Genomic DNA, 15,025 nt, shown 5'->3' on the forward strand with positions numbered 1-15,025 from the left:
GAAAGCCTTGACCAGATAGCCAGTATTCGTGTTGATAGTACCGGGTTACAGGAAGTTCTCCTTCTGCGTCATTAAATATCCAAAAGCGGATTCACTTCCGAACCGACTGTATGTCCCAGATTGAGCAGAAAGCCAGGGGTTGTTGGATTACTACGAAGAAAAGTCGGAGATTTTGATCCGATGTAAAGAAAAAGGCTCTTTGTGGACCTGTCGGGTTTTATTAGTTTTTGTGATGCAACAATTTTAACATGTGCTTATTTTAACATTCTTTTGACAATTTTAATTATCCAGCTTTTAACATTTTTTTTATAAATTACCTTTTTCGTACTTCTTATTTTTGCTCGTAGTGCTTACACGTGTTGTTCTTGTTCGTTTCCGTTTAACTAACAATTTTAGCTATACAATAGACGTAAGTTAAACAATAGGAATTAGCTTTAAGTACACTATTTTTAGGTTATAATATTCCACGATTAGTCACCTTTTAACGTGTTGTATTGGTCCTAACTAGCACTTAATAAATTTCATTTGAGTAATTAATCTTTAGTTGTAACTTGCCTAGTAATTTTAACTACTGTTACTAGTAACTCTAGAAAAAAGAACACAGTAATTTTAAGTACATTTACCCTATACTTATTACACAATTAATTTATAATTACACTACTTCAAGACGCGCACTTCTGCTCTGCTCAGGAGTCGAGAACGGAAAGAAAGCATCCACCAGATGCCAAGTTTAATAAGCTAAACTTTATTAGATGGGCCTCACTTCAACCAACTGTTGAATTTTGACAGATCTGGCCACATCCGTTTGGTTTCGTAGCTGTTGGTGACGTTGCCAATCAATGTCCCCCTAGTGCTAACTATAAGTACTTTGGTGGAGTGCGTTCACACCCTCTTCATGAAGATTGTTCAGTGTGAATGGGACTTGCGGTACACAGCAGAGCGATGTCTGACCATGTCTGACATACCCACTCGTCACTCTCCCATCAATGTCAGTCCAGTCAGAGGCGTAATTAGGGTATTGGGATTGATGTTTTTATGGCAAAGAAAAAGTGATTTCTTGGGATGGAGTCTCAAGACCATATAAATAGGAACCACCGGTTACAGACTTGACCCCTATTTATCGACAGACTTTACATCAGTATTATTAAAGGGCTATTAGGATAATTACGAAACTAGTGCAACAACTCTACTGATTCTATCTAGGAGCATCGCCTAGCCGAGATTTGAACATACGAATACGACGACCAGTTTGTTAAATCAGCATCGTACCTCGAAACCAGCTAAGCGAAACCAACTAACTGGCTAATCGCCTGTGGTTAATTTAGTAGCTAAGCGCCAGCCACTGTAATAAATTAAATTTGTTAGAAATTGTTAAATAATAAAATTTTAAAAAATCCGGCATAATCGATCGACCAGGTAATCGATTATCTAATAATCGGAACATAAAGCAATCGATTAAAAATTAATCGATTATTTTAACAGATAATCGATTAGTTCGATTAATCGAGAAGTAATCGGACATCTCTAAGTTCAACATCAAGAATCCATACTTTTCTTCATTTGGGTCAATTCTTAGAAGATTTTCCGATCGGTTGGTGTAAGAATATTGAAAATCGATCGAAAAACCGCTAAGCAATTAGCGCTCAAAACCTTTCAATTTTCGTGATGCTCGCATTTTTCGACTTTTTGGAATGACACCCTATCTCAAAACTTGCCGTAAGACGTAGTCCTACGTCAATAATAAAAAATGAAAATTAATTTAAGTCATGTAAAAACGCAGTGTGGAATGTAGATATTCCATTCAATGGTATTTACGAGTAAATTTTTTCAAAAGTTCTCGATGTACCCGAAGAAAGTTCTCATTTGGCAAACAATCTGCAGCTACGCTTTCGTAACTTTCGAAAGTCAGGAAATTTATCAAAAAAAGTATCTTTAGAAGTGGTTGCTGCCTTTTCTGGAGTAGTATGAGACTAATTACCTTTTCTGCCCGAGTTGGCAATTTATCGTTATTTAAACAGCGGTACAGCGACAATGGCGTTACTGTGATTTCCAAAATGTCAAATAGTAAAAAACTTCGTGGGGAGCCGCACCCGGTTCAAACCGAATATGCCTCAAAGTAAAAACTAAGTAGGCACGATTCTTAGATTAAATGCATCTCAAAAACATCTTTTCAGAGTTGTAGTCGGTGCACACTGATGAATCCTAAAATACAAACGCATCGACCACGTTAAACTTATCACCGTCTTCGGTGACCGGTGGTGGAGGGCTGATGCTATCTCTTTCATTCATCTCTATCATTCGTACATAGATCGATATGCTAAATTTCGTGGTTCAATATCAAAGCTATCAACGAATTCCACAAGGTGCATCATACTCACGAAAATCGTACCATTCGCGTTTAAGCTTGTTCTCCACATCGCATCGCAGCAAACATGAAAGTCCATAACCCTGTCTCAATACTCTGTATGACTCAAAAAGTCTCGACTGCATCCCCAAAATACGCACGCAATACATTAAGTATATAGTCATGGTCCGCTTAAATGTCCTCGATCTCGTTTATGATATGCTATAGTTACACTCGATCGACTATACCATGCGCTGCCTTGAAGTCAATGAGAATATTATTTGTGTCCACATCCACATACTCACCTCTGGGCTTGAGGAAGAAAATTCGTCCCGGTCACGATGATAAATTTTACTACAAAAGTTCAATTCAATGGACAAAATAGTCTAAGTCCTCCCTAACAAAAAAAATGATAAATGTTAGGATTTGATTAGGATTTGGGAGAGTATTTTGTTAACGGTGCTCAATAGCGTAATGCAGTGTGTAGGGCCGATGTTAGTATGCGGTGCGGCACTGTGTGTTGTCTGCTTCTTCGTCAATCAGATGCTTGTTGAAGTCCACCTGTCGACCAGCCCACTTTCAGTCGTGATAAACTTCTCTTCTAAAACCCTATGTGGCTACCAGCACATAGCTTCTGCAAAACTGTTCAACCTTCTTGTAGCGCTCCCGTGTAGCATTGGCATGTTTCAGGCGACTCTTTCAGTTTTTCACGACCATGATCCTGTTTCAGGCGCTCATTCCGTTTCCGAATCGACGTCATGTAATGCCGTGCCCTTTGTACTTGGTTAACTTCTATCTGCTCCTAGGACTCGGGTAAATCATTCAGGTGCGGTTTCTTTTCTAAGAATTGTATTTCTATTGTATTTACACTATCAACAGCCTAGTACAATGTCCAAAGGATTTGAGAATATAATCGATTTGTATAGCGGTTCATTGTTCAGGAAACCTACATACAGTGTTGGGCACAATTTCGCTCATTCGCTAAATTGCTAATTAGCGACGCTAAATTCTGATTAGCGAATTAGCGTTTTCGCTAAATTTGGAGTACGTTAGCGAAACCGTTAGCTTCGCTAAAAATAAACCCTTGATATCGCTAATCGCTAAATCGCTAAAGTTGCTTGAAAATTGAAAATGCATGTTTTTATGCATATTGGTCAGAAATAATGTCACACATTTCGGCATGTTGTTCAGCTCTTTCGTGGCGTTGGCAATCAGCTGACTTCTCCGTTTTGGCCGCGAAGTTATTCGCCCAAATACGGCTGACGGTATTCAATACAACGATTATCTTTAACCGGTCCATCTCCTCCAGTGATCTACTGGCATAATGGGCCGAGGCCAGGCCTGCCAATGCCAAACCATTCGCCAAAAGGAAGAGGATGTTGTATACATGTGCCGGATCGACTATATTTGATGGACACGAAGTGCGTCACAATGTCCAACTTCTTCACTCCGGGCTGCAGTTAGCAGAGCGTTCAAAGAATCGAGTGTAATTGCACGACTGTCTTCGTCATAGCTGCTGCAAATCAATTGATAACTATATTCTATAGGGTTGCTGCTATTGGCGGTACATAGGTAGATTCATTACCATTTGGCTGGGTAACGTCATGCAAATTTAACTATTGTCGACCGTTATTTGCGCTACATGGTATATGTTCAATCAAAAATGTGGTAATTTTTGGGTTATTTAAATTTAGCGATTAGCGATTTACGAAACTTTCGCTAATCTGAGTTTATCGATTAGCGCTTAGCGATTAGCGGGGTAACTTTTTCGGTTAGTGGATTAGCGGTTAGCGACGCTAAATTCTCGGTTAGCGGTGCCCACCACTTGTCGATGACCTTGTCCTTGTCGACCTTGTTGATGTCCTTGCAAAAGTTGAAAGTGTTTCAGACTACCAATCCCAGAATGAAGGCCTATAACCTCGAACCAATGCGAACAACTGCCGTAAACAGGTTCTACGTTCTAGATTCACATAGAATGCTTTCTTCTCAAAATCAGATGTTTCTTCTTTGTGTACATTGATGATGTAGTAATTGTGGAACTGGCCTTTCCTTCTCAATACATTCATCCTGTTACTGATCGCTTACTTAATTTCACATCTTGCCCATGATGGTTAAGCCGTTGTTCAACGAATAAGTTGCCACACCGTTTTGGTAGTCCTATGGCTGCTCATCTTCCGTATAGTTTCTCCCGTTTCTAGTAACGATTCTGTGGCCATACGGCACCGAGTCGATAAGTTCCAAGCTGCTCTTCTAGATCAGATCTCGGTTGTACAGTGCTTCTAGAGTCGAAAGGTTCGCACTAATCCCGCAATTGACCTGTACTCTAATAACCAGCTGCGAAGTCTGTATCGATAAAGAAGAGTCAAGCTTTAAATACGTTTATACCCAAGGCATTGCTTATCCCGATGAGCGGCAGTCATTTTATTCAGAGGCATCACTATATACATTTACTGGTGAACCTATTTGTGCACCAATTCTAAGGTGAAAGAATCCATGCAAAGCAGGACTAATACAGGAGTAATCCTGCTTTTGCTCTAGCAGCATAGAGCCGGGGTGGTTCGAGCTACATAAAGAACTTGTCTCCATAGTCTCGGTCTTGCACTACCCGTCGCTAATTCGTTGAGCGTCTCGGCACATGCAAATAGGGTTCAATCTGGTCGAGCCATCTAGGACGCAGGGCTTGAAGAGAACAGATATTACTACCATCCATGCGATGGTGCCAGCCCACCGTGGTATGAAACCCAAATCTAGGTGGACAAAAGTACAGTTTATTTCTCACAAATCTTGCCTTCTGAGCACTTTCACATCCAATGAAAACGCACATTTTGTTTGAAGGAATCCAGTCCTTGGTTCTGTAGCTGCAGAGATTTTTTCTAAAAATATATGCATTTTTCAAAGGTCAATCGTAGATTGACACCAGCCTTCCAGCCCTCTATTATGCTTATGGCGTCTGATGCCAACATTTTCACCTCTTCGAGAAACTCGCCTGCCACTGTTAGGACGATATCGTCGGCGAAGACTGTGATCTCGACCCCAGTGAGCAGCACGAGTCTCAACACTCCGTCGTACATGGCATTCCAGAGCGTGCGACCGAGAATCGAGCCCTGTGAAACACCCACTGGCACTTTGTACTTTTTCGCCCCATTAGCCGTGTCATACGTTAGCGTCCAGTTCTCGAAGTACTTACTTACTTACTTACTTAATCAGCTCCAGGCCGTGGTTTCCTCTGCTGTACGAAGAAGTCGTCTCCATTTCACTCGGTCCATGGCCGCAATTCGCCAGACACGTAGTCGATGTAGGGTCCGCAGGTCGCCTTCCACTTGATCGATTCATCTTGCTCGCTGCGCGCCCCGCCGTCTCGTTCCAGTCGGATCTTTATTGAGAACTTTTTTAACCGGGCAGTCGTCCGACATCCTCACGACATGCTCAGCCCATCGCAGGCGACCGATTTTTGCGGTGTGAGCGATGGATGGTTCCCTAAGCAGCTGATGCAATTCATGGTCCATTCGCCTCCTCCACGTTTCGTCTCCTATCTGCACTCCGCCGTAGATGGTGCGCAACACCTTCCGTTCGAAAACACTAAGGGCGCGTTGGTCCTCTACGAGCATAGTCCATGTCTCATGGCCGTAAAGGACTACCGGTCTAATCAGCGTCTTGTAGATTGTTAACTTCGTGCGGTGGCGAATTTTGTTCGATCGCAGCGTCCTACGGAGTCCAAAGTAGGCACGATTTCCTGCCATAATGCGTCTTTGTATTTCTCTGCTGGTGTCGTTGTCTGCGGTAACCAGTGAGCCCAGATACACGAACTCTTCTACCACCATCTAAATGAATCCGGGGAGGGAAGTCAGCATTCACTTCTCTAGAACCTCTTCCTTTCATGTATTTTGTTTTCGATACATTAATGGCAAGTCCAATCCGTTTGGCTTCAGCTTTCAGTCCGATGTACGTTTCCGCCATCCTCTCAAAGGTACGTGTAATGATGTCAACGTCGTCAGCGAAACCAAGAAGCTGGACGGACTTCGTGAATATCGTGCCACTCGTGTCTATACCCGCTCTTCTTATCACACCCTCCAAAGCGATGTTAAACAGCAAACATCAAAGTCCATCACCTTGCCTTAACCCTCTTCGAGATCCAAAGGGACTCGAGACTGTCGCTGATACTCAAACAACACACATTACTCGATCCATCGTCGCCTTGACCAATCGCGTTAGTTTATCCGTAAATCCGTAGTAGTGCATAATCTGCCATAGCTGATCTCGATCGATTGTGTCGTACGCCGATTTGAAGTCGATGAATAAATGATGCGTGGGCACGTTGTATTCGACATTTCTGCAACACTTGCCGAAGCGCGAAAATCTGGTCCGTGGTGGCACGGACACCCATGAATTCCGCTTGATATTGCCCCACGAACTCCTTCGCAAATGGTGATAATCGACGACATAAAAGTTGGGAGAGTACCTTGTAGGCGGCGTTCAACAGTGTGATTGCGCGGTAATTGCAACAATCCAACTTGTCGCCCTTTTTGTAGATCGGACACACGATGCCTTCCGTCCACTCCTCCGGTAGTAGCTCATCCTCCCAAATCTTGACAATGACCCAGTGCAGCGCTCTAGCCAGTGCGTCACCACCGTATTTCAGCAGCTCGCCGGGTAGCTGATCCGCCCAGCCGCTTTATTGTTCTTCAGCCGACCGATCTCTTCTGCTACCTCCTGGAAGTCAGGGGCTGGTATTCTGATGTCTTCTGCACGTGCTCTAAGATCTATTGCCATATCGTCACCTCCAAGTTCAGCTACATCGCTGTTAAGGTGCTCGTCGTAATACTGCTTCCACCTCTTGATCACCTCACGTTCGTTCGTGAGAAGATTACCGTCTGAGTCTCGACACATGTCGGCCTGCGGCACATAGCCTTTGCGCGAACAGTTTAACTTCTCGTAGAACTTCCGTTTATCGTTAGCACGGTACAGTTCTTCCATCGCCTCGCGATCTCGATCTTCCTGTTGGCGCTTTTTCCTCGGGAAGACCGAGTTTTGCCTGTTCCGTGCTTGTTTATATCGATCCACATTCGCCCTCGTACGGTGTTGCAGCATTCTCGCACGTTCTGCATTCTTCTCATGCACTAATTGCTCGCATTCGCCGTCGAACTAATCGTTTTTTCGGTTCGGATTCATTGTACCTAGTGCCGCTAGAGCAGTGCTACCGATGGCGGTCCTAATGCCTTTCCAACCATCTTCAAGAGCTGCTGCGCCAAGTTGCTCTTTCGTTGGTAGCGCTGCTTCCAGCTGCCGCGCGTATTCCTGGGCAACTCCGGTGACTCGTAGCTGCTCGATGTTGGGTCGCGGCGTACGACTTCGACGCGTGTTATGCACCGTCGAGAGTTTTGAGCGCATGCAGACTGCAACTAGGAAATGATCCGAATCTATATTCGCACTGCGGTAGGTGCGAACGTTTATAACATCAGAGAAGAATTTACCGTCGATTAGAATATGGTCAATTTGGTTTTCTATAAGTTGGTCTGGTGATCTCCAGGTGGCCTTGTGGATATCTTTGCGGGGGAAGAAGGTACTTCGGACTACCATACCGTGGTAAGTTGCAAAATTTACGCATCGTTGGCCGTTGTCGTTCGTTGCGCCATGCAGGCTGTTTGGCCCGACTACCGGTCTATATATAGCTTCCCGTCCTACCTGCGCGTTCATGTCACAGATAACGATTTTCACGTCCCGTCGCGGACAGTCATCATACACCTGCTTCAGCTGCGCGTAGAACACCTCCTTCTCGTCATCGGGTCTCCCTTAGTGTGGGCAATGCACATTAATGATACTGTAATTGAAGAAACGGCCCTTAATCCTCAACTTGCACATCCTTGCGTTGATCGGTTGCCAACTAATCACACGCTGGCGCATCTTTCCCAGTACTATAAAACCGGTTCCCAGCTCGTTGGTGGTGCCACAGCTCTAGTAGAAAGTAGCCGCTCGATGCCCGCTTTTCCATACCTTCTGTCCTGTCCAACAAAGTTCCTGCAGTGCTGCGACTTCGAAGTTTCGGGGATGTAGTTCATCATAAATTATCCTATCGCAACCCGGGAAGCCGAGCGATTTGCAATTCCATGTCCCGAGTTTCCAATCGTAGTCCTTATTTCGCCGCGTAGGTCCACACCGATTGTTCCGATCCCTATTTTCTTCTTCGTTGTTGGTAACTTTTTGTTTTCCAGGGCGGCTTGTTGGGCCTACCCCTAACCCCCTGTCTCGCCGGAGGACCACCGTGCACAGCACTGTTTAGCGTCTAACAGACGCTGTTTGAGCCGCACATCCTTGGTGAACAGACGCTCATGTTTGACGAAGCATTCCCTCTACCGCCATGCTATGGTTACCGCGCCAGTATTCGCGTCGCACCTCCTCACTTCGCTATTGTCAGATTGACAACATTGCCCAGGCTACGCCGCATTTGGTATCATATGACTCATGGAGGCGTAAGGCGAGAGCTTGTGAGGACCAGAACTGTGTTTGACGCTCCTTCCAGGTTGTCAACTCACCATTTGAAGCCCAATTGCCCTTCGGTTCTCGAAGTAACTTTTAAGCAACTTGCATAGATGGTCCGGTTCCCTCATCCTAGGCAGCGTTAGCGTGATTGCACCCCAGTTAGCACTGTTAAAGGCGTTTTTGACATCGATCATGACTATGACACAATACCTGTCGCCACGCCCTTTCCGTCTCATAGGCCTCTCGGCCCTCTCTATGACTTGATGGCGTCTACAGTGAACTTCCCCTTACGGAAGCCAAGCTGCCTCCTTGCCAGCCCGGCACCACTCTCCACCACAGGCGTCAGCCTGTTTAGGATTACCCGCTATAGTAATTTGCCTAACGTGTCAAGTAGGCAAATTCGCGAGAAAAAAAGGGGAAATGAAGAAAATGAAAGTGAAAAAAATTAAAATGAGTAAACTGGATTGGACAAGATGAAGAATGGAAGAGACAAGAAGAAAATGAACGAAATAAAGGAAAACGAGAAAAAAATGAGGATAAATGAGACAGAAAAGGAGAAAACACATATTAGAAAAGGAGGAAGTGTAAAGGAGAACATATTAAAATGGAAGACAAAAGTGATATCAAGAAAATCAGAACTAGACAGAAAAGGAGGACAACAATAGAAAGCAATAGAAAAGGAGGAATACCAGGACATAATAGGAGGAAGAACGGAGCAGATGAAAACGAAAAACGGGATGAAAAGCGAAAAAAGTCGAAAAGAGAAACAAGTCTGAAACGAGGAAAAAGGAAGAAAAAAGGCAAAGAATAGAACAGAAGAAAATCAGGACTTGAGTAAAGAGTGAGAAACTGGAAAACAAGATAAAAGGAGAAAAGAAGGTTTCGCATTAAATTTGATATCTTATTTCTAGTTGAGTTCCAAATCTAATTTCTAGCTCAATTGCAGCTTTGATTTAAAATCCAATTACTCCCGAAAACCCGGAGTTTTCAACTTAACGATCGGTATTTTTGTGATAAACAATAATAGACTTGCCATCCTGCGATTACTTCGTTTTTTCTGGCCAAATTATTTTTTTGAAAGGTCGGCTGCCCCATCTTTTGTTTATGTCTGGGCGCGCAACCATGCGCAGAATTTGGCGCGGCCAAAAATAAAATTTTGAACCCGCATGTTGAAAATGGTCAGGTATTATTGCTAAATCGTTGGTTTTAGCCAAATGTACTATGTGCAGTGCTCTCAAACGTTTATTCAAACGGAAAACTATCATACGGAAGGCTCACAGTGTGTGTGTTTTTTTACGTGAGGAAACGCTCAATGCCAGGCACACTAATGATGTATTGCTACATGGGACTCTAATCTACTAAAAACCTCACGGGCGTCTGACCTTAAGCCCCCCCCCCCCGGCCACTCCTTCACATTCACCCTCACAAGGTTCTGCCATTCTTGTTGCCACTACATTCTCCTTCACCGTCCACTTTCCTTGCACCTGTGTCGAGACGTGTACCGACCCAAAGATGGCGACCGTCATGACTTCCATCTCCTCACGGCTACCCTCGCAGGGTTTCTTGTTAGGTTCAGCACTGCTCCGTCGAGTTCGCCACTGCACTTCACCTGTCGAGACGCGAACCGATCCAGCGACCAACAGAACATCCATCCTCTCACGACCGCCCTCGTAGTGTTTCTGTCCAAGCTTGGTTTGCTCCGTCACGCTCTTCACTCCACCGATGCGTCTGTCAAGATTGTCTGCTAATCGGGATTGGTAGTTCGCTGGTCATTTCTCCACTGCCGTTGCAGTTGCAACATAATCTGTGCTACAACGCTGGTGACCGCATTCCATACCCTCTCCTCCCAACACCTTTCGCCCGCTATGTTCTCCATCGTCAGGGACAGCATCTCCCTTCGTATCGCGGTAAATCGAGGACATTCAAAAACCACATGCTGTGGTGTTTCTACCGTCTCTCTGCGGCAGAATGGTGTCGCAGCATGCCCGAACCGGTGCAGGTATTGCCTGAAGCAACCATGACCCGAGAGAAACTGCGTCAAGTGGAACCCGACGTCTCCATGTTTCCTGTTCAACCAGGTTGACAGAACCGGTATGAGTCGGTGCGTCCATCTACCATTCTCGGCCCTATCCCACAGTTGCTGCCATTTGCTTAGCGACTCTTCTCTCACCAGCTTCCGGGCTCCTCAGGTGTTTCTTCGTCCGTAGCAGTCGTTATCTTCCACGAGCATGATCCGACGATATTGTTCTATATGCACTGGTAACTCTTACAGCCATGAGTCGGAATGTATTATTCGATCGTAGTGCTCCAGGCCGGACCTCCATACCGCTGTGTGTGTGTGTGTGTGTGTGTGTGTGTGTGTGTGTGTGTGTGTGTGTGTGTGTGTGTGTGTGTGTGTGTGTGTGTGTGTGTGTGTGTGTGTGTGTGTGTGTGTGTGTGTGTGTGTGTGTGTGTGTGTGTGTGTGTGTGTGTGTGTGTGTGTGTGTGTGTGTGTGTGTGTGTGTGTGTGTGTGTGTGTGTGTGTGTGTGTGTGTGTGTGTGTGTGTGTGTGTGTGTGTGTGTGTGTGTGTGTGTGTGTGTGTGTGTGTGTGTGTGTGTGTGTGTGTGTGTGTGTGTGTGTGTGTGTGTGTGTGTGTGTGTGTGTGTGTGTGTGTGTGTGTGTGTGTGTGTGTGTGTGTGTGTGTGTGTGTGTGTGTGTGTGTGTGTGTGTGTGTGTGTGTGTGTGTGTGTGTGTGTGTGTGTGTGTGTGTGTGTGTGTGTGTGTGTGTGTGTGTGTGTGTGTGTGTGTGTGTGTGTGTGTGTGTGTGTGTGTGTGTGTGTGTGTGAACGTTATCGTTTACTTTGTTCCACTTAGTAAACAAATCCGAACACTGAAGTATAACATATGTAATAGCTAAAAGCGAAGCTCGGAAGTTGACATAAAGGTAATGACCGAAGTACCGGAGATGCTTTCTTATGGACGACAAAACATAAATATGTGCAAACTGGATTTTGGGCAGCTTCCCGAGTTAAAGTACGGTGTTATTACGGGTTGACGAGATGTGTGTATTTGCTGTTGAATTTGCTAGGAAACTTCTAATCCTACAAGTGATCTACAGTTGCGACCAGAAAAACAAGCTTTTCGCTACAAATCAAACTATAAACTTGAAGATATATAAAAAAAGGACTGAAAGAAAGCATTCTGTTATATTTTAAAGCACACAAGGGGCGTGTGAAGTTTTGGCGTCAAGTTGAATTCTTGGGGGGAGATTGATATTTGTATCTATGGAGATCGCTTCTCTGGATGTATTCTGTCTTCAATATATTGATTTCCGTCATCATCTCAAAGTTGCGTGTCACGATGTCAATGGCATTTGTGAAACCGTAAAACTCGACTGACTTCCAAAAAATCGTACCACCCGTATTTTTAATAAGAAAATTCTAGCCTTGCCTTAAGAGTGTCCCAGATACTTAAACTATGCACCATTTTTGTAGTGCTTACGGACCGCATCATGAAAATACCAATGGTCCGTGCTGGCTCAGACATCCATAAATCGCGCATGATATTGTAATTTTTTTAAATTAAACGTCTGCAGTTCAAAAGCTGCGTATAAAATAGTGTTTTCAATAGGTGCAGTAGTTTGTAAATGCTGTAAACTAAACAGTGGATTGTAATACCCGTTATCTTTTATAGGGGCTTAATTCAATATTATGATATAATACAAAACTGTTTATGATCTACACCAATCCATTCAAACGGTGATAGAGCTATCTCTATATAATTTATTTCAGCCTTATTTGTTTAGTTCAATTTAACGCCTTTGAATTTCTCATTTCTATGCACCTAGAAGCGAAGATGTGCCTTTGTTCATAATTTTTTAAGTAGTCGTCATAATCGTGTGCATTAAATTTATTCTATGCCTTTTAATATTATACTTTTATTTTTAGCTGCTTAATTATTTTCATTTTTATCTACTAAATATAATAAGAGCAATATAATTTAAAAATCATTGCGAACTAAATGGCATTAAATCAATATCATTAGATCTATCACAACACAAACCATGCGACGGGGCTGCCGCATTGCCACAAAACAAAACTTCAGACGACAAATTCTAAACATAATTTATCATCTTCGGTTTCGATTATTCAACCAGATTGTTATCGGTTCGATCAACACGAATGTGAATTTTGTATAGCTAAGTGCCATGTCCTGTTCGTAAGATTCTGGACCTGTTTAAAGGCGACACGTTTGTCTGTTTGCTCGCGCGACCAGGAGTGACTGACCAACGTTTTCTATACTTTTGGCCACTTCTGGTGGGCACCATCTACAAGCATCGAAACCTGCGTCGTCGTCGTCACGATGGTGCGACCACAGTTAGCGATCAGGAATACACGATCACATTTTTTTTTCTTTGCGTTTCCACTACCCCGCAATCCTGGCTTTACCGAATCCGTTCAGGATCTGGAAGTGGCGGTAACAATCGTCGGGCGGGCACCTCAGAATCTCGGTATGAAGATTACAAAGAAATCGGAGACTTGGATAACGAAAATTAAATTTTAATTTGATTTAATTTTGGTTCTTTTCTTTATGTCGTGGCACCGCTTTTATCAGTGATGAAGCATCAACGGATACATTCCTCGGGGGTGGCAGTGCTGGCAGAGAGCTTTGGGTAGAATAGTTCAAACATCAACATGAGTGTTGTTTGTTTTTAGAATAAATACATAGTATTAATAGTAACCTGACCGAATTCCGTCAGATGGTGTATGTGATATAATATTTTTGTAAATCTGATAACTAAGTTTAATTTGGTATTAAAGTGAACACAATAATTTTGTGACCAAAAAATATGAAAAGAAATCCTATCGTTAAAAGTGCATAAATCACGGGAGCTAACACCACTGATTTCATGACATATTTTGGCCTTACAATTTGTTACATAGGGTTGGCTGTAAAAATATTGATACTTTGTGTATTTTTGAAACCCATATTAAGGTACTAAATTAAAATTGCATTTTATTCATTTTAGAGTTAACAAAACAATGGTATGAAAATTAAGATGCATCTCTGCTATCCAAATGTCCAAAGTCCGATCAAAGAGTTTGACTTTTTAGCCGACAATATCGTCACTTTCCTTAGCTAGAACCGTTCCGTTGCGTTTTGGGGAGAACCCCCAACTCGACAGGACGATCGTGCGAACGGTCGCGTTTTACGAGGGGCTCGAACAATGATAAAGTAAAAGTGAAACAAAGTAAAAGTGAAACAAAATACCTTCACAATCATTATTGATTGTGCGAATCGTGCGGTTTGGACTTCCCTGCTGCGCCAGCCAGTAGGGATATTTGCACGGCCACGGCTGGGTGCTGTCTGGTGCCTACTGCTTACAAAGGAAAAATCCGCGCCAACCACACGCCGTAAAAGGCAAATGTGGCTTCGAATATTCAGCCAAATTTCAAAATAATAATAAAACAATGCAAACAAACACGTCGTCGCTAACGGTACATTTTTCGGTGTTTTTAGAATTTCGAAGGTCGCGCTCCCAGCCTATCGTTGTCATTTGCTGCACACAAAAGCGATCGTAACGTCCGCCGACAGATCTGGTTGGGAGGCTGAGCTGGGGCAGCTTCCCTACATCGGACGACGACGATGATGATGGTGCATCGATCGACGTAGATGGATGTTCTGGAGCTGGAGCAGATGCAAAATGAGCAGTTTTACTTACGTCTTTTGCATTCTCTTGGCGGCAGTGTTTGTTTATAGCGTAAGAATTTTGCATAATGATGGCAGATTTTGAAGGTAAAGCAATGCAACGAAATTTGAAAATAAGGTAATAGAATAAAGCAAGATGTTTCAAAATCGTTATCGTGCGTAGTTACTTCTGATGGCAGTTCGAACTAAATTTGATTCATGTAAACTTAAAATAGCCGTAACATTGCAAGGTTCGCAATACTCCGTCTAGGTGCATTGTTTATATAGGAGACGAAACCACTGCGACCAGCGTTTAAATCCAGGGACGTTAAATGTACTGGTTGGTGACAAAAATTTGAAGACATTTACCATTTTTTCTTGCTATCAGTTTTGCGTTATCTTACAGGTACACAAGCACCGAAACGAAATGCAAGAACAATGAAAACATTTTTTGTTCAACGTGTCGTAGGGTAAAGTGGTGCAGAACGCACCGCTTAAGCAAAACATCATTTTACAGGGCAACGGCGTGTTTGTTC

The 15,025-nt window shown here is 43.5% G+C and overlaps 1 protein-coding gene and 1 long non-coding RNA gene across 2 annotated transcripts in view; both read right to left on the reverse strand.

Moving 5' to 3' along the window:
- Window positions 1-327: 327 nt before the first annotated feature.
- Window positions 328-753, reverse strand: LOC128734214 (uncharacterized). The gene is made up of 3 exons (XR_008411972.1): window positions 657-753; window positions 479-586; window positions 328-396 (listed from the first exon to the last, which is right to left on the reverse strand). It is a non-coding gene; the product is annotated as an uncharacterized LOC128734214 (long non-coding RNA).
- Window positions 754-4,081: 3,328 nt separating this feature from the next.
- Window positions 4,082-15,025, reverse strand: part of LOC128736255 (uncharacterized) — a 49,643-nt gene continuing 38,699 nt past the window's right edge. The window contains exon 3 of the mRNA XM_053830733.1: window positions 4,082-4,207. Within this exon, the coding sequence (XP_053686708.1) occupies window positions 4,082-4,207 (126 nt within the window). The remainder of the gene's footprint in view (window positions 4,208-15,025) is intronic.

The sequence above is a fragment of the Sabethes cyaneus genome, chromosome 2 (genome assembly GCF_943734655.1).
Source record: "Sabethes cyaneus chromosome 2, idSabCyanKW18_F2, whole genome shotgun sequence".
Lineage (NCBI taxonomy): Eukaryota > Metazoa > Arthropoda > Insecta > Diptera > Culicidae > Sabethes > Sabethes cyaneus.